This window comes from Molossus molossus, unplaced genomic scaffold (genome assembly GCF_014108415.1).
Source record: "Molossus molossus isolate mMolMol1 unplaced genomic scaffold, mMolMol1.p scaffold_m16_p_4, whole genome shotgun sequence".
NCBI classification, from domain to species: domain Eukaryota; kingdom Metazoa; phylum Chordata; class Mammalia; order Chiroptera; family Molossidae; genus Molossus; species Molossus molossus.
The window spans coordinates 14628879-14648701 of NW_023425377.1; the positions used below are offsets into that span (position 1 = coordinate 14628879).

General features: G+C 50.2%; 1 protein-coding gene across 1 annotated transcript in view; it reads left to right on the top strand.

Moving 5' to 3' along the window:
• ATP10B (ATPase phospholipid transporting 10B (putative)) overlaps positions 1-19823 on the top strand; it is a 90381-nt gene that overhangs the window by 43576 nt on the left and 26982 nt on the right. Inside the window, exons 9-13 of the mRNA XM_036241096.1 lie at positions 780-1018; positions 11083-11274; positions 12752-13352; positions 15686-15795; positions 17616-17742. Coding sequence (XP_036096989.1) covers positions 780-1018; positions 11083-11274; positions 12752-13352; positions 15686-15795; positions 17616-17742 — 1269 coding nt within the window. The remainder of the gene's footprint in view (positions 1-779; positions 1019-11082; positions 11275-12751; positions 13353-15685; positions 15796-17615; positions 17743-19823) is intronic.

The window sequence follows — 19823 nt, forward strand, 5'->3', positions numbered from 1 at the left end:
TGTTTTTACCTGTCAGGAGCGGCCTGGGGACATGTCCCAACTATGTGCCAACGTTTAAGAATTTCTTGGGTCACCTTACCTGAGAGGACAGACCCAGGTCTAGGCGCATGATCAGTCGACACACCCGGGCAACGCCTTCCATGCTCACGATCTCAGGATGTTCAGAGGCAAAGCTTCCGCTTAGGACATATGGCTATAAGTACCCGACTGTCATCCTGCATGGACTGAAGGCGGGCTAGAAAGCTGACCTGGGTCCCTCCGCTCTGTCCCCTCCCCCCCCAACACACACACACACAGTTTAACTAAAGAAACTCTCAAGAGAGCAGCGTTCATGTCTTCGTGTGAGAGGGATGGAGAAAGAGAAAGGAGGTGATACTGTAGGGAACCCAATTCCCTTTGCCACGATGGTAGCCATCTACATGGGAACTTCGGGTCCTTTTTAATAACAAAAACAGCTACTATTATCAGTACATCAGGTATTCTAAGCCTCCAAAACAACCCTCAGAGTCTGGTACTTTAAAAAAGCCCTATCTGAAGAAACAGAGGCATGTTTAGCCAAAGCTCAAAGCCACATAGCTGGGAGATAGTCAAGTCCGGATTTGCACCCGTGTGACTTGGTGGCACCCCTTGCTCCGGTCAGAGTAGCCAGCGCCCTGTTTTCTAGAGCAGCAGCATGTTCTCCCTGTGTGTTCTTACCTCCCCTCCCAAAGTCGGGGATCTCCGCAGCCACGGCCCCGCCCAGGCACGAGGGCGGCAATAACAAGACTCCTTCCTTGCAGCCAAGCGACTGGAGGTCCCGAGGGAGCTGGACTCCGACAGTGAAGAGTGGACCCAGTACCAGTGCCTGTCCTTCCCGGCCAGATGGGTCCCAGGCTCAGCAGCAGTGAAAAGCCAAGGAGGGGCCCAGCCTCTGAGGAGATGCCAGAGTGCCCGGGTGCCCATCCAGGGCCACTCCCGACAAAGGTCCATGGGGCGCTGGGAAAACACACAGTCTCCTGTCGCCTTCAGCAGCTCCATCGTAAGTCCCTTCCTTTTCCTCTGCGGATTGCGAGCGGTCTCTGTTGGGGAAGATGGCACAGGGCTCTGGGCTGTGAAAGACAAGACTCTATAAGCCCCGAGGGTCTCCCCCAATGCCAGCCCTTGGTCTTGTCTGTGACCCTCACTCCTGTTTTGTTGGGCAGACACAATTCTTGTTCATTTCCAATATTCAGTATTGAGAAATCAGGAGGTTTCATATAAGTCTAGCTTTCTGGCTTCTCGTTTAGAAATGGAGTTGGGAAAATTCTCCGCACTAAGCCAACATGCCCCCCACGGAAACAACTGGTTTGAATGAAAGAGGCCATGCCATTGAGTGAGGACATGTAATCTTCATTCCATCCCAGCCCCGCCGCCCCTCCCTGCCTGTCCCCTCACTGCGTGAGCGCCAGCAGCATGCCCATTACGCGTGTTTTTTTAATTAACAGGAAAGAGACATAGTTGCCATGCCCGTTTCTATAAAGTGGAAAAACAAAAGATAAGTCCACAGGCTTATGCGTTTCGAGAAAAATGGGGGAATATCTTTTTTGCGATCATCAAAGAGAGTCTTAATTGTTATGAAGCAGAGAATCTATGTCAAAATTACCGTCACTCCCTTCGGTTAACTGCCTGGGCCCGGCGGTCCTCGGGCCCTTCAGCTTTCTGCACACGGTCCCTTCACCTCAGTCCTTGGGACTCCCATCACTAAATGTCCAGGTAGCAGGTGGAGAGACGGAGTTTGTTCTCCAAGGCTTCATAGCATTGCCCAGAAGTCAAGGCGAACCAGGGCCTGTGACGTGTCCCATTCCGGTCCCCTCTGCACCATGCGCTTTCCCTAGGGGACGCGTCCTCCAGAATCTTCTGCACTTACAGAAAGGCCACGGGGAACCCCCGCTACCTTGAACAAGTCACAAACTTAAAGAGGAACCGTTATTAGAAATTTCATCCTTTTGGCGAATTTCCTTCCATTCTTTTATTCCCCCCATGAGTACACGCTCATAACTCCATATATTTAACATTTTTGCAGTCATAGTACATATACACTATAGGTTCTGAGTTTTGTTTTGTTTTTAATTCTCACCCAAAGATATTTTTACACTGATTTTTAGATAGAGTGGAAAAGAGGTAGGGAGAGAGGGAGAGGAAGAGAAACATTGATGTCAGAGAGACACGTTAATTGGTTGCCTCTCACATGACACCAACCAGGACCTCGGGGATCAAACCTGCAATCCAGGTATGTGTCTTTGATTGAGAATCAAACCCAAGACCCTTCAGTCTGAAGGCCGATGCTCTAACCAGTGAGCCAAACCAGCCAGGGCAGGTTCTGAGTTTTTCTAATCTGACAAGATGTCAAAAGCATTGTCCATATTGCTGCCTCATAGTCATAACCCAGGACTGTGTTTTCTGACTGTTACAAGGAAGAAATGTTGTGAGTCTGTGTGTTCTGGGTTGTTACTTCTCTAACTCTGAGTGAGTACAGTTGGGTTAACTCTGCCCTGGCCAGGTAGCTCAGTTGGTTAGAGCATCGTCCCAATACGCCAAGGTTGTGGGTTTGATCTCCAGTCAGGGCACATAAAAGAAGCAGCCAATGAATGCATGAATAAGTGGAACAACAAATCGATATTTCTCTCTGTGTGTGTCTCTCTAAAATCAATAAACAACGTTGAGTTAACTCCTGTTATTATGCACAGAAATGCAACATTAGCAAGGATCAAACAATAGCAATTGTGTTAACATCTGATGCTCATAAACATACAAGACAAATGATCCGTTCATGCCTTTAGGAAGCTTTTTGGGTTTTGTTTTGTTTGTTTTCTTCTTTTCTCCAAATGAGATAATTACAGGACCTGCATATTGTCACGCCTTTCTCTTATTTAATTCTGTCCCCTCTAAATGGAATGCTCTTTCCCCAACTCTTTACCTAAATATCCGAACACTGATTTTAGTGAATTCTCATGAGGCACAGATTGTAGGTCTTGTGCTGTGTGTGTCTTTGGGCGTTTTCCAGTTCTAAACACCACGGGCATCCTGTGTCCCTGTGAATGTCTCCGCCAGGACTCAGGAGGAGAAAAGGGAGCCTTTCCTTCGTAGATCTCAGTTGGGGCTCACAGATTCACTGGCCTCTATGCAACCTGATAAATCTCAGCCACCCAGAAAAACCGCCACCTGGAGTCAACTCCGTCTAACTTGTATCGGGGCCCTTAGCTGCTGGTTCGTGAAGGGGACACATTAACCTCTGAGCTATCGCCAGGTCCTGATGTCACCTTCTGCCCTGGCTGGCACTTTCAAAGGCAGTTCTAAGTTCATTCAGGAACAATGAGGAAATTGACACGTAGATAAAGACCCAGTGTGTGTCGCCTGGGCAGGTGCGGAGGGTGACGCGTTCTGTTTACGAACTGCCATAGGTGTGTTTGCTTGAAAGTCAGCAAGGGGTTAGTGGGACAGTAGCATCCCCAGTAGAAAGGGCACTGGGCTAAGGGTCAAGGAACGAACGTAGGTTCTGGTTTCAGCTCTGCTACTGGCTTGCTGGGTAACCATAGCAACACAGTAAACCTCTTTGTATCCCTGTTTCATTACCTGAAAATACTTTACTTACAGCTCTCACCAGCTGTTCTAAAACTCAAATAACAAGTTTTATACTGCTCTACAAGGTCGCTTCCAGCTACGAGTCAGGGGTCATCTCAGCCGGGCCGTTATTAGCTTTGTGACTTCAGTGAACCTCCCGGCGGGAAGCTTCCATGCTCCCATCTTGAACAAGTATCGTTGTTCTGCCCCACGAGTTTCTCGTGAGGATTTCATTGTCCCAGTCATGTATTCTAGATGGACGCGTATCTTACGTTTTCAATGATCTTTCTGAAAGTAAGCGCTCTGCTTTGGACAAATGCTTACACATCAGGAGGTATGGAAGGGAAGTGGGAGTTTTGCAAATACCAGGTTGAGCCCTCTCCCCTGAGGTTCTGGTACAGTTGGTCTACAGTAGAGCCTGAGCATTCATATTTTTATTTCGGACGATCCTAGTGAGCAACCAAGACTGAGGACCTCTGCAGCCTACCACCCCCTCCCCGCGAGGAAATAGTCTACCTGTGCCTCAGGCCCCTTCTCCAGCTCCGCGGAGGGGGTGCTCTATGCCACCTCGAAGGGCTCTGGTGCTACCTGTGAAGTCCCTGTGGCTGGAGTGGCAGCTCCTGGAACGAGTCCGTGGACAATGTCCAGGGCAGCCTGAGGATCTCCTGGTCCCTGCCCCACCCGCTCTTGGCGGGCTCCGGAGCCTGCCATCTGGCAGTCTGGTCTGCCCACCTCCTGGCACCGCCAGGCTGCCCCTTCCCTTCGCAAACACAGGCAGAACTTGCCTCTGAACCTCCCGGGGTGCCCAGGCGCGACGGAGCACCGGACCACGTGCCGAAGGAGCCCGTTCCTGGTCTCCCTGGCTCTTTGCTCTAAGCCAACAATAAAAAGAATATCGATAGCAACAATAAAAGCTGGCTTTTTAATTTACTACGAAGAACAGGGAAGCATGAGTCATTTTACCTAACTGGCTGCTATAAAATCTGTGGCTTGAGGTGGGGTGATGCACTTAGGGAAGGGGGAGTGCAGAGCAATGGTTAGTATCCTGGGGATAGGAAATGAAGTGCCTTTCTCCTGGTCTGTGTGGTCACGTCGCATCCAAAAGAGTTTTCTGACCAGAGAGTTGCAGGTTCGATTCCAGTCGAGGGCATGTTCTTCGGTTGCAGTACCCCAGCCCTGGTTGGGGTCGTGCAGGAGGCAGCCAGTGAATGTGTCTCTCTCATATTGATGTTTCTCTCTCTCCCCCCTCCCACTCTATCTGAAGAGAAATGGAAAAATATCCTCAGGTGAAGGATTAAAAAAAAAAATTGGCCCTGGCCGGTTTGGCTCAGCGGTTAGAGCGTCGGCCTGCGGTCCGGAGAGACCCGGGTTCGGTTCCCGCTAAGGGCACGTACCTCGATTGCAGTTTGTCCCCGGCCCTGGTTGGGTGGTGCGGGTGGCAGCCACTCGATGTGTCCCTTTCACATCGATGTTTCTCTCTCTCTCTCTCTCTCCCTCCCACTCTATCTGTACAAAAAAAATGGAAAAATATCCTCGGGTGAGGATAAAAAAACAAAATTGCATTGGGGACCAGTGAGTCTCCAAATGTCATCACCACTCCCTCCTGTGGGGCACGGCCCCTCCTGCCCCTCCCCCCCCCCCCCCCCCCCCCCCCCCCCCCCCCCCCCCCCCCCGAGAGCATGCCCTGGCCTCTGCCTCCCTGTGTAAGCTTGGTCTTCCTTCCTTCCTTCGGAAGAGATTGGTGCAGCCCATCGGTCTGTTCCCAGTGGGTGGGACAGTCCACACACACGCTGCCACACACCCTCCAGACAATTCATTAAGAGTCTGATTTAATTAGCCAAGCACAGAAAATTCTTTTGGATGTGATGTGACCACACAGGTGGGAACAGATGACGACTGTCTCAGCTCTGCCTCCCTTCGCCCCAGGACCCAGTGACCCTGTTCACAAAAGGTGGAAAACTCCCTTCTCGCTAGTCTACTGAGTTGTTTCTCCCCCTTGGGGCTTACGTCCCATTTGGGAGAAGCTTACCATAACAATCCACGCGCTTCTATTTAGGAGAAAATTTACAACCATCGGCTCTCCCCGTTCTTGAACCCAACTTGATCTCATCAAGGCCGACATCTGCAGGGCAAACATCACTGCCCTGAACCATATTTCAGCCCCTAGCTCCTCAGCAACCGGACTTTGTTTCCACGGTAGTAACACCACCACACGGTTCCGCAGTCAGAGCAGCCAAGGGGAAAGTGGTAGGCAGGTCCCCTCTCTCCTCTGTCCCCCACCACCCGGAGACAAGCGGAGTCCACAGTCCCCTGTGGCCTTCCCACCGGTGGGTCACCTACATAAACACAAACAAGCATGGTAGGCATGTGAGTCCGTCTTTTACCCAAAGGGAAGTACACCATACACACGGTTTTGGACTTTGCTTTTTCCTTTTTACCTAATGAATCCTGGGGACGATTTCATCTACAGAGTGGGGCAAAAGTAGGTTTACAGTGGTGAGCACCCAAAACAGAGTTTATTCTTGTATTGTTACTTATTAACTGTGTTACTTTCCATACAAACAACTGTAAACCGTGTATGTAGACAGACCGACACACATTCAGTAGAGCCCTGCCTCATCCTTTTTTAATGGCTGTTAGTATTTGCTGGGTGGTTGAGTCATCGTCTGTTTATATATGTGTGTGAGTTTTTCTAGAGTATTTATTTATTTATTTAAATCCTCACCAGAGGGTATTTTTTTCCATTTATCTAGAGATAGAGCAGGAGGGAGGGAGAGAGAGTGAGAGAGAGAGAAAGAAATATCGATGTTAGAGAGACACATCAATTGGTTGCCTCCCATACAATCCCATCCAGGGACCAAACCCAACCAAGGTACATACCCTTGACCGGAATCGAACCCGAAACTCTTTGGTCCACGGGCCAACGCTGCAACTGCTGAGCCAAAGCAGCCAGGGCAGAGAGTACTTATTCTTAGAGCATTGCTACTAAATTGTGAGTGTGTGCACTTTTTTCTTTGATTGACACTTCCCTGTAGCAGTTTAGACACCAATAAAGAGAGCGTCTGCTTCCTCCCGCCTCTGCCGGTTCTATATAGCTCAGCATCTTTGCTCCCACAGTGGTCCTCAGGCCAGTGGTGTGAGCACCTCTTGGGAGCGGGTGGAAAGGCAGATGCTCGGGCCCCGCGCTAGACTTGCTGGGTCAGCGTCTGTTTCAACAACATGCCCGGTTGATGTGTGTGCACCTTCAGCTGGGGAAGCGCCGGCATCGGGTTCAAGGGTTTCAGTCTTGTGATGGCAGAACTGGACCTAAACCCCAGCTCTTGTGTTGATTTGGAACCTTGGACGAGCTGCTGAACTTCGGGGAGACTCGGTTACCTCTTAATTAAAATGGGAGACTGATAGTAACTGTTTCGGTGCTGTTCTGATGATTAAAGGGTGTGCACAAAAGTATTAAGCAAAGCACCCGACTTTGCTCTAAGTTGTCAATAAATGTATTTGATGATAATAATAGGATCCTTGTGGGTATCAGGTGAGATCTGAGAGCACCTTCCTTGGAGAGGGTTTGTAAGAGCCTCAGGTCTCCTGCAATAGAAAAAATCCCGCCCTGGCCGGTTTGGCTCAGCCATTAGAGCGTCGGCCTGCGGTCCGGAGAGACCCGGGTTCGGTTCCCGCTAAGGGCGCGTACCTCGGTTGCAGTTTGTCCCCGGCCTTGGTTGGTCGTGCGGGTGGCAGCCACTCGATGTGTCCCTTTCACGTCGATGTTTCTCTCACTCTCTCTCTCTTCCTCTCTCTCCCTCCCACTCTATCTGTACAAAAAATGGAAAAATATCCTCGGGTGAGGATAAAAAAAAAAAAGGAAAAAGTCCCACCAGCTGGGTGCCTGGCGGCCAGGAAGCACTGATGGGGACAACTGGTGACCCCTCGAGTTTCTGTTTCTTTTCCTTTAAAGAAATAAACTAACCGAAGGGCCCAAAGGTGGGTAGGGCTCTATTTTCTCTCTAACTGTCCCAAGTGCCAAGTCCCTAAATGTTGATGGACAGACAGGAAACCAGTGGGCTGTGGGCAAAGGGAACCGTGGAGAACCTTGCCCTGCGAAGACAAGTCTGGGGTGACTGGATGAAGCTTAGGGGACATCTGTGGCTGACCCTGTGGGCTGGGCCTGCCGCCAGCACCGGAGAGAAGCAGGACCTTTGCAGAGATCTTCTTCAATGCATCACTGTGATTGGGTGGAAATGAGCTAAAGAAGAGTTTTGACAAAGAGGCCCCCTGAGTTAACTCATGGTGAGGTAATGGGGTGTCCCAGATAGGAGCGAGTTGACAAAGGTTGGAGTGGCTGTCGTCTGGGGACATATCACAGGCTCTGCCCTCATGGCACTTAGACTGGAGGGTAAGCGGACATGAGTAAGTAACCATCACATCATTTTAACCGTGTCACCGTTTAGAAATACGTACTGCATCGCTCGGAGCCAAGCAGTGTGTTGTCGGAAGCTGGGAGTCAGGTGATGAGAAGCTGCCCTAGTTCTGACCCTAATTCAATGTGTAAATTTGAATAGTTCCCTTCCCTTCTCTCTGGCACTCTGTTACCATCAGGAAAGTAGGGGGTGTGGCTCTGAAGACCTCCAAGCTTCTCCCCAACTCTGGGTATCTGTGGTAAGAATTAAACGCATCCCATTCATATACCACCCCCCCACCCCCACCGGTGAAATCTGTCTCCTGCACAAGGAGGATTCACATAATCCCTCTCTCATCTCGTGGACTGTCTGCCGAGCCCTTAGGATTAGATATGCAAGCCCATCAGTTGAGTTTGGGATGCCAGATGCTAAAGACGCTGGCTGGCGGGCAGCAAGGATCCGAGCCCTTTCTTCTCATAGGGACCTTCCCTGCCATGGAGGTTGAGAGCATGAATTCTAGAGTCAGAGTCTCTCGAATCAACTGAAGGAATCTCTCCCATCTACTGTGTGACCTTGGGTGAAACACGTACTCTCCCTGGAGAGCAGTTTCCTCATCTGAAACACAGAGGTGCCTGGGAGGATCATAGCACCCAACAGACAATGTTGCCGGGGGTGCAATGAGGGGACAGATATACCCTACACCTGGAGGAACCCCCATTACTATTACAAGAAATGGCCTAGGGGAAAACTGATGGCAGGCACTGGATGGAGCCTAGAAGCTGGTTAGAGGAGTTTGCAGGGGAACTTGAATAAGGGAACATAGCTATTTTACCATGACCACAGAAAGGAAAAACCCTAGACTCGCCATCAAAGGGGCCTGACATCTGATTCTAGCTTTATCCCAACTCACTGGGCGACATCACTCAAGTCAGCCCATCTCTTTGAGTTTCAATTAAGTTGGGACTGCGTTCATCTCAACTTGGGACTGCGACAACCCAGTGAGGTCACACACATGGCATTGTCATCGACGTGAGCACTTGCTACAAAGACCGGACTCAGAGGCAGAGAGCTTGGATGGTGTGTGCTGTCTTCCCAACTTTCCGAAAACAGCGACACCGCGTGGAGTGGGTAGTTCACCAGTACTTACTGGGCAATGAAAGGAAACGCAGACGATGCAGTTCTACTAACAGCTAGCATCTTCTTTTTGATAAATAGACTTTTTTCTGCATGTTGTCTTCTTAAAACAGTATGAACAGGATGGAGTTTGAGTGCTGACGTTGGCAGAGCCCTCCAACGAGGGCTGAGTCTCTGAAGAGGGTGTTCTCCCCCATGTCTCCAGCCCATTTCCTTTCCTCGCCCTGCGCTATTGGGAAACCCAGCTCTCGCCCCTCCGCCTTGTGTCTGGTCTCCTGCCCTGTGGCTCTCGCTGTGCCAGCAGCCCAGGGAGGACAGAGCCTGACTTCCGGAGTTACTGCATGTGATAGTCAGAGGAGACCATCTGCAGACTCTTTCCCCACAGGATTTTTTAAAAATCTCACCTTGGGTTTTCGTGTGTAAAGCCTTCTAGCTCATTGGCTCTTGGTCTTCATCCTGTGTGAACCACTCAAGAGTCCTTCGGTCCCTCTTTTTCAGCCATTGACTCTCTTTCTTCTAAGCTTTGAACTCTGAACACTGATAGGAATGGTCTTATATGAAAAATTCTTTGCAGAGTGGCCTTTGTCATAGCTAACCATTGAGAGCTGAAGCCGGAGCTCTGGAAGGTACAGCTTTGTGGTAAATCTTGTTCTCTGAGGCTCTAGCCTCATCTGTAGAGAGGACATAAGAAATCTGAGTTAAAACACGTCAATATGTAGTGAATGCCAAAGGACTCACAAGGGGCAACTTCTACAAAGATGTCAAAAATTGGAAACCCATGAGTCAGATCGGCCCACAGATTTTAAATAATAATGACAATTCTCACATCAACTCTGCTTTATCTTAAAAAATCAAGAGATTTGGCCAAGTTGACCAGTACTGGAGCATTTCACCAGCAGAGCAGTTGCCATCTTTTGGATGAGCAGGGACTGGCCAGGTCTCAGAGTCCCCACCATCCCAGTGTCCTCATCTGTGCGTTGGCCCCCTTCCTTCCGTCCCCTTACCTGCCTGACTCCGGGCACGTTCTGAGTTCAGAGCCTGCTATTGGGGCTCAGCAGACAGAGAACTCTTTGTGGGCTGGATACGATCTCATGAACACATGGGACCTCTCATGGTTATTGAAATCAAGGCAGGACTTTGGTAGACAGGAAGGGACTTTTCAAACATGGTGGGATCAGAGGCTTAGAATGGGAGTATTCATCCAGGAGACAGCCAACAGACCACCGGGCGAAGCTGAGGGTCTGCATCAAGAAGTGGTGGGATCAGCCCTGGCCAGTTTGGCTCAGCGGTTAAAGCGTCGGCCTGTGGTCCGGAGAGACCCGGGTTCGGTTCCCGCTAAGGGCGCGTACTTCGGTTGCAGTTTGTCCCCGGCCCTGGTTGGTCGTGCAGGTGGCAGCCACTTGATGTGTCCCTTCACGTCGATGTTTCTCTCTCTCTCTCCCTTCCTCTCTCTCCCTCCCACTCTGTCTGTACAAAAAATGGAAAAATATCCTCAGGTGAGGATAAAAAAAAGAAGAAGAAGAAGTGGTGGGATCAGAGCGTTGGAATGCGAACTGCAGAGACATTAAGATGACAATAAATTGATAGTACTTATGATGAAGATCTCCTGAAGGTCTGTCGAGGGAAATGGTATTTTAGGAAGATGCACAGGTGATACGTGGGAAGGGCTAGAAGGAAAGGAGGTGAGAGCGGCAACATCAGTGTAGAGGTGATGCAGAAATCCAGGATTGAGGGACACACGGTGGGGAGACATTGTAAGGGAAGAATAGCCAGAGCCTATAACTGATGGACCCGTGGGGTGAGGGAAAGGGAGCAATCAAGTAAGAACCTGTAGTGACCGGTCTCGCGGAAGGGGGAGCCGTCAGGATTGTAGAGTTCGGTAAAGACTGTCATCCTTGCCCCAGGCATGCAAACACCTGCTGGAGGGGCCCTTCCTCCGCATCCCTTCAGGAAACTCACCCAAGCCTTTCTCTCTCAGGAAAAAGATGTGACTCCAGATAAAAGCCTACTGGCCAAGGTGAGAGATGCTGCCCTGTTGCTGGACACCTTGCCAGACTCTAGACCTGCCAAGCCTGCCCTCTCCACCGCCTCCTCCATCGCTGACTTCTTCCTTGCCCTCACCATCTGCAACTCCGTCATGGTCTCCACAACCACCGAGCCCAGGCAGAGGGTAAGGACTGTGACGGTGGGGTGTTGGGGGGTGGGAAGGAGTAAGGGCAAGGGGTGAAGCCCCGAACAGGAAGACAAGACACTTGGGCCCTAGCCACAGTGTCACCGCATCCTCGCTCTGAGACCTTGAACTCTTACCCTTTCTGGGCCTCAGTTTCCTCATTTGTAAGTGAAATAGAAAGGTTATATCTGAGCTCTCTGTAGAGCTCTCAAATTGTGTGCCTGTCTATCTGCAGGGTAGATGTTAAGAGTTGATATTTACTGAGCACTTGCTCCATACCAGGCTCCATGCCAAACACTTCTGCTGCGTTATCACTTAATCCTCACAACCCAACAACCCTAGGAGGTATGGCTTTGCATTGAACAAGTGAAGAAACGGGCTCAGAGAGCTTGAGTAACTCAACAAAAGACATATGGTTAACACACGACAGAAGCATCTGTGTGACTCCATAACATTGTATCATAGTGGTCTCTGCTTTCATGTGGGGGTTAAAAAAAATAACACCAGGTGTGATGTTCTGTCATTTGGGAGATAATGCAGCTAGCTGGCCATTTATAGCAGGTTAGACTTTGAATTATTTTTTAGTACTGGAGATATCTGTGTCTTTAATTATCTACTGACGCTCACCCAAGCTCCCCTGTGAGTCACTGATGAGAATAATTGTTTTTAAAAAAAAAGAAAGAATTATTGGGTGTTACAACTTGTGGCTGTGAAATTGAGAAAAAGGTTCACCCAGGCACCCACTGAGAGCCTCCCCTTCCCTTATGTCCGGATCCCAAGCCACCCTGAAAAGTCACTTCAGCCACTGAAAAGGTGCCATGTCATCAGAAGTCTTCAGGGAGCTTTGAGAGGAAGGTAGCATTACCTGGGAAATTAACTCTATTTTCAGGAGAGGAAAAGTACCATCTGGGGGAGGACGGCATCCACCTCTCGATGTTTAAGTTACTAGGGAGGCTTCAGCCGGCTGGTAGCTGAAGGTCCCAGCCCCTGGAGTCGGACAGAACCAGATCCGATTCCCAACTCTACCACCTATACCCTGAGTGCTGCTGGCCAATTTATTTACCCTCTTTGTGCCTCTGTTTCCTCATCCATACCCAGGGACAATGACAGACTCCCATAAAGTTGCTGGGAGGATGAAATGAGATGATTCAGGTGGAGATATGGTACCAGGGTGGGGAATGTGACTCTTACTACGGGTCTGGCTTTTATCTCCTTGTCTTTCCTTTGCCTCTGATTAGATTGGGGTGGTCATTCCCAACCCCACACATGTCAGGGCTGGGGGAAACATCCAACCTAATGCTCTTGTCTTACAGGTGGGTAAACTGAGGCTCACCTAGGGGAGAAGGCTTGCCCACAATCACGGAAGGCCCAGATAATCCATTTATTGCAAAATGACCTTCAGATTCTGGGATAAGACAGCTTGATATTTTTTTCCCACATTGAGACTAATGTTCTCCTTCCCTCCTTTGATCTCGAGGTCACCATGCCACCATCGACCAAGGCTCTGGGGACATCCCTGGAGAAGATCCAGCAGCTCTTCCAGAAGCTGAAGCTTTCGAGCCTCAGCCAATCATTCTCCTCCACTGCGCCCTCTGACACCGACCTGGGGGAGAGTTTGGGGACCAACATGCCCACCACAGACTCGGAAGAAAGAGACGATGCATCTGTGTGCAGCGGTGGCTACTCCACTGATGGCGGCTATAGGAGCAGCCCATGTGACCAAGCTGACACCCTGGCGTCCCGGTTGGGCACTTCCCTGGAGGAGGTGCTGGAGGACCCCGCCCTGGGCCTGGCCAGCCCCGATCTCTGCTACGAGGCCGAGAGCCCCGATGAGGCTGCCCTGGTGCACGCCGCCCGTGCCTACAGCTTCACACTGGTGTCCCGGACGCCCGAGCAGGTGACCGTGCGCTTGCCCCAGGGCACCTGCCTCACCTTCGATGTCCTCTGCACCCTGGGCTTCGACTCTGTCCGGAAGAGAATGTCCGTGGTTGTGAGGCACCCACTGACGGGTGAGATCACCGTCTACACCAAGGGCGCCGACTCGGTCATCATGGACCTGCTGGAAGACCCGGCCTGCGGTGAGTCCCCCTCACCAGGGTTCCAGAACGGAGGGCTCCGTGGTTTCAAAGGCAGCCTGGAACGGTAATGATGAGCTCGAGTCGTAGTGTCACAGCCTGGCGGGTCCCAAGGAACACGGGCTCACAGCAGCTGTCCTCAAAGCGGGTTTCTTAACACATGCTGCGTCCCCGTGTCCAACCTGGGGAGCAACAGCGCTCTGGGAGCCGGGCCGTCTCGTAAGAGAAAAGCCTCTTTAACTTTCATCCCCGTTCCTAGTTTTCCAAACTCACTTAAACATGGATTATCCATACACTTTGACAAGGTCATCCGTTAACACACCCTAGTCTGGGAGAGAGGCCAACTGAACCCAGAGAGGGAAGTGACCTCAGAGAGGTGGCATAGTGACCAGTGACAAATCCTCTGCCCAGGTGCCCCGAGGCCCGGCTCAGAGCTCCTTCCGCTCCCCAGACTTCCGCGCCAGGTTCAGCTCACCCTAGAAGACCCAGGTGGCCTCTTTATCATCCTTTTCCCCAGCCCCTCCCAAACGGATTTTCATAAACTCACTCCAAGCCAGAAACATGTTCCAAAGTCCCTGCCGATCAGTATCCAATTTTGCAGCGGCATGAGTTAGTGTGTAGCCGCTTGTTGATTACTAACAAGGAGAAGACAGTCATGGGGCTGTGATTCTCCCAGGATAGTAGATCCCGGCCAAGCCTCAGAATTGCCCAGGCAGCCCTGAGCCTCCTGCATTATCAGCTATGGATCAAAGCCAACAGGATTGATGAGTGTTTAGAACGGGAAGGGAGTTAATTAGGTCTCTTCCTCCCCAGACTCTGGCAGACGAGCGAAGTCAGTGTTTCCGAGTCCCGGGAGCCACGACATGCTGTCCCTGGGCAACAGCCATCAACGCTGCCCCGGAGATGCTCCTTTTATTTGTTCCTCGCCCAGCTGCAAAATGGATTAGAGATGCTTCCAATAAAAGACACACGAGCAATGTTACTATTAAGAACTGAAAACTAAAACCTTGAAAAGGAGCGGGGAAAATGACCCTGGGTTTAACATATTTATGGAGTTCAGACATTCATTCCGACCCTGAGGTTTCTGTCAGCCTGAGCAAGAAAAGGTCAATTCAGAAGGAGCCAGATAGAAGACAAAATTTAATCTCGGGAGCTGTTGTCTTTGAAAATAAAATATTGCAAACAGTGTGCAATGAGACAGTGCGGAAGGGCTGTGCTTAAGGCACAAGGAAAACAGTAACGCCTTCTGAAAAATGAGAAAATAATCTTTGGAAGAATGTTTGCACTGTATAAAAGCAGCCTTAGAATAGTATCATGGGGAAAAAAATCACAGCGCGCTGGGCCTTCTTATACTTACCTCACCGCTAAACGTTGTATTTTTAGTTTTATGTGGAGAATGGCTCAGATGCATGAAATCTGTTCACTACTTGGGGTCTCTGAAGATCTCAATCCAGCCCTGGTTATAAAAAAAAAAAAAAATGACTGAAGCTTTTTCCAAGCTCAGCTTTATAAAGTGCTGCAATTGATTAGAGATGTCTGGGACATCTCAGATAAAGTGGTGATAGTATCAATCCTGCCCCATACCCACAAACCCAGGATGAAAAATTATTTTTATCTGGTAGATAAAAGTACTGGAATTTCAAGAGAAAAACGATAAATTTTTTTCTAAAAGGCATGTATTATGTAGGACTTCATAAAGGGGACTTTGAGCAACACAATGAAGTGTTTTTCATTCTAGAGACTATATCGGTAGGAAATGCAAAAAAAAAAAATGTGTTTTCTAAGACCATTTCTTGTCTAGAAAGAAAGCCGAATTCAGCAAACTCAAGGTGCAAAGAACTTAGCAATGAAATTCAGGTACACAGCTGTCTTGGGACCTAACTTGCTGTAAGGACTGAAGTAGATGACAGAGAGGGTGGGGATAGAATGTCTAACACTGAGCAAACCACAGGTCACCCAGGGCTGAAGTGGCTGCAAGGAAAACACCTGCGGTCGTCATAAACATCGCTGGCCCCGTGATTCAACAGAGCTTCAACTCTGTTATTGACGCATCCAGACCATTCTGATGCAAGCGGGTGTTGGAAACAACACCTTGGACCACATACTCTCCTAAAGTACTTCTTTTCTCAGCCAGGCTTTCGATGACCAGCTAGAGAGCAGACAATTTAAGAACCCCCAGAGTCACCACCTTCCTGGGCACTCTCGTAGCCAGGACAGCCCCTCTGTGTCTGGAGAGGGCTGTAAGGGAATTTCTCCTTAAAGATACCAGAATGTTAGGAATGGGCATCCCTAAACATGTGTGCATGACCTCATGGGGAACAATGACTCCTTCACAGTGCCCGACACTGATGTGGAAAAGAAGGTGAGGAAAACCCGAGCCCGGACCCAGAAGCATCTAGACTTGTATGCAAGAGATGGTCTTCGGACCCTGTGCATCGCCAAGAAGGTGAGAACATGCTCCTCGTCCAGTAGCTGGAAGGCCTCAATCTTGCTTCTGTCTTTTCTATTCTTTTTAGAAGATCCTTAATGTTGACTGCTTTGATGTTTTCAAAATTAGCTATTTTGACTCATCGCAAAGACCCACAACTTTGGCAATTTTTCTGGGGCAGAAATCCAAATGGCAAGGTTCCACATCAGTGTGGCTATTTCTATATAGAATTGGCAACCCGTAATTCTTAAATGACTTTTAATGTTATAATTTTACCTTCGGCATATTCTTTTACATTGTGCTTTATTTGCATAGATTTGGAACTGGGGAGATTTTGTGTGATCACAAAAAAATCTAGATTTCTGATTTCTCTTGAAAATGTAGAGGCTCTGTCAAAGGACAGCAAATGTTTCAACTGATCCCTGATGAGGGATGAATTCTGCTGTGTTGTGGTTAGTCACACTCCCCACCATTCCCTATTGTTGCCCTTGGCCCAGCTATAGTCATGTAGACTACCCACCTCACCCCTGCAGGAGAGGCTGACAGAGAGAGCTATGAATCCCAGAGCAGCGAGGCACCTGAAATCAACTGCGGGAGCTATGACGGGCATGTATTTCTAGACGGTTGGATTCCTCCTCCATAAATCTCCAGAGCTCATGGTGTTTATGGTGCTTAGGCAAGCATCAAAATGTAAGCATTTATGAGCACCCACCTTAAAGCCAGACCTGCCTGGGTGCAAGTATCAATCTCACCACTTATCTGTTGGGTGATGTTGGGCAAGTTTCCTCACCTCTCAGAGTTTTGGATTTTCTTATCTGCAAAAGGGTGTCGGCACTCCTTAACCTCATACAGTTGTCATAGAGATGAACTAAGGTACCACATGTCCATGGGACAGCAAACACTCTAGAGATTGCTTACTACTCTAGAGATTGCAATTACACCCTTACCACCTTCTGTTTTCCATTGCAATTATTTGTGCCAATTTTGTCTCCTCTAATAAGACTGTGAATTTCACAAGAGCAAAAGGCCTACCCACATCCCCTTGGGCTCCCCTAGAGTGCCATGCACAGAGAGAAAACCAAGGGATATTCATTGCTCTGACAGACGGTATTCATGCAATGCCCACAGAGACATCTCAAGATACGAGGGGGCGCCAAAGGAAGAAGATATGTCCTTCACTTGTATTCTCCCAGCTTTTGGGTACCACCTCCAGTAGCAGGTGGAGCATTCTACCAGGCTACGCATCATCTGGTTGCTGCTTACCTTTCCAGCCTTGTTGCTGGCTCCTCTCTACCTGGCTCTCCATCCTTCAACCAACTGGTCTGTTCAAGGAGCAGACAAAACCAAGTTCATTGCTGTTTCACAGTCTTTGTACTTGCCCCTCCCCATGAGTGAACCCTTCTCATCACTGGATCTCAACTTGTATATCACCTTGTCTAAGAGACCTGAAGATTCCGATGAAATAGCCCCTCTTCCCACAGCTACCCTCCTACCCGGTCATAGCTCTTTAATTTCTGTATAGAACTCCTTGAAATGACCTACTCTTTTAAATTATTTACTTGGGTAATGTCTCTTGCCCTCCAGCAGCACATAAGCCCAGGCGTGCAGGGATCTTCTGCCCCATCACTGCTATATCATCAGTGCCCAGGGCAGGGCAGGAGCTCAATGGACGTTTTGTGATCATGGAACATAAGGATCAATCCCTCATTGATTCATGCCCTCAGGAAAACCATCATTGAGGAGAAAGCCCCATCTAATTGTGTAGAGAAGTTCCACAGGCATTGGGAAGGAAGAGGGATTTACTCAGAGTTGTGAATGAGCCTATTCCTATCCCGTAGGTCATAAGTGAAGAGGACTTCCGGCGATGGGCCAGTTTCCGGCACGAGGCCGAGGCGTCCCTGGACAACCGAGATGAGCTTCTGATGGAGACGGCACAGCATCTGGAGAAGCAACTCACCTTACTCGGTAGCTAAAAATAAGCCCTCATTAAGTGAAAAACAGGAATGCTGCAAGTTGGAAAGGGAGTTCTTGGCCCTGATTCTGACACCGCTACAAATGTGTCTCAATTAGGAGCCTTCCCTGGGGTGCCTTTCCCGATATTGGGACAAACAGGCTGCGCCAACAGGCAACCCAGGCTCCACAAGCAGCCTCCTGAGGTGTCCAGGAGCATTCCTGCACCCCCTCCTGGACGAAGCGAGGAGTTTGGTTGCTTTTCTTCTATTTGTTTAAATGTTTATTAAGCACCTACCATGCGCCAAATAGCAGACTAGGCATTGAGGCTACAACAGGGAACAAGAGCCACAGGCCCTGTCCGCCCAGAGTCCAGAGTCTAGCAGGAAACTGATTAAACAAGTAATGAAGCACGGTGCGGTGAGGGCTGGGCTGGAAGTGTACCAGGCAGGATGGAAACACAGGGCCAAGTGAAGGGGCCAACCCGGCCTGGGACCAAGGAGGGTGCGGAAAGCTGGACTGAGCTGAGAAGAGTTGGCCAGGCCGCGGGGGAGAGTGTTCCAGGCAGCGAGCAGGGGCCAAGCGGAGGCCTGGAGGTGAGAGACCCCGGGCCGGCAGGTCACGGGTGCACTATGGCTGGACCATGGAGCTTGGGGGAGAAAGGATGGGGGGGAGAGGCCATGTAAACACATGCCGAGTGTTCGGAGAGGGGACAACGGTGCAAGCAGGGACAGATTCGTGCTTCCGTGTAGACATGAGATCGATACGCAGGGGGAAGGCCAGCAGCAGAGACCACAGTTAAGGGACAGCGCGTATTTCTGTTGGATGAAAAGCACTGCTGAGAGACACGGGGCAGGCTTTACCTACCAGGACTAATGTCACAGCTCGGGAGTAAGAGCTAGGAAAGGCCACGCAGGCCCAGCACGCACACACTGGCCACACAGCAGCTTTCTTTCATCATGGAAGGTGACGCACGAGGGCCGGGTCTGGGCCCCGTCGAGACCTTGCCGTGTGCCCAGGGACACATCCCCGCACCCCTGAGCCTTCGCTTCTTCTCTGGATGCAGCACACTCCCCAAACTGCCCGGCCAGCCGGGGTCACGCTAAGAATACAGTGCCTGTCTATGTAAAAGTGGCAAGATTCGGAGAGAGGTAACCAGCCAGGGAGGGATTTGCTCCTCCTCCAGCCTTGTTTCTGTGTTGACTGCAGGCGTCTTGGTTTGCTGCCTCCCAGGGCCCCCTTGAAAGCTGGTCACGAGAACTCATGTCCACAGGAACTAGAGGGTAGCTAGGCCAGACAGCTCTATCCCCTGCACAAGGTCACGGGGTGTCAGCCGGGCAGGGCGCTGACCCCCTCCCCGCGCCCTGAGGCTCTGGTTTCGGAGCGTCCTGGTCTGGTCGGTGAGGAGTGCTCCCCGGCTGGTTCCACATGAAAACACTTGTCAGGACCTGTCGGCTCCCTGGGCTGGGAAAGGCTTTCCTGTTTCATTTTCTCTTTCACACAAATAAATGTGTTTTCCCTCCTCTCTCCTTCACTCTGCCTCCCCGGAATATCAATCAGCTCCAGTGCCCCCCCTTCCAAGCTCACCCTTGGAGCGAAAGATGCGGCCGAGCCATCCCCAGGTTGTTTACCTGGGTGTTTGGGCCTCGTACAAAGCAGGCACATTTCGTGACAGCGCAGCTGGGGGAGGGGGCTGGGCCCGGGCAGAGATCTCCTCTTGCCACCGAGAAACAGCCCTCCCTTGACAAAGCTGCCTCCCGTTCCTGCTCAGTCCCACAGTCAAGTGATCTTTTCACCAGGCAGCCAACGTAACTGGCTTGCCACCCTTTTGTCACCCGGAATGATTGAAAGACGTGAAACGCGCTGCTGCTGCCCAGAGTGAAATGCATCTGTGCTCTGAAATGAATCTCAATTTAAATGCTGATTTATTTTTGCTTAATCACTGTTATTCAGTGTTTGGGTTGGTGCAAAGCTGGAGATGGTTCAAAACATATGGAAGCTGCATGTGAGATTCTTTCCAAGAACATGAGCAAAAGCCCGGGTCTCTGTGAATTCTGCTGTGAGTGGCCGCAGCCAAGATTTCAGCCTCTTTGTTT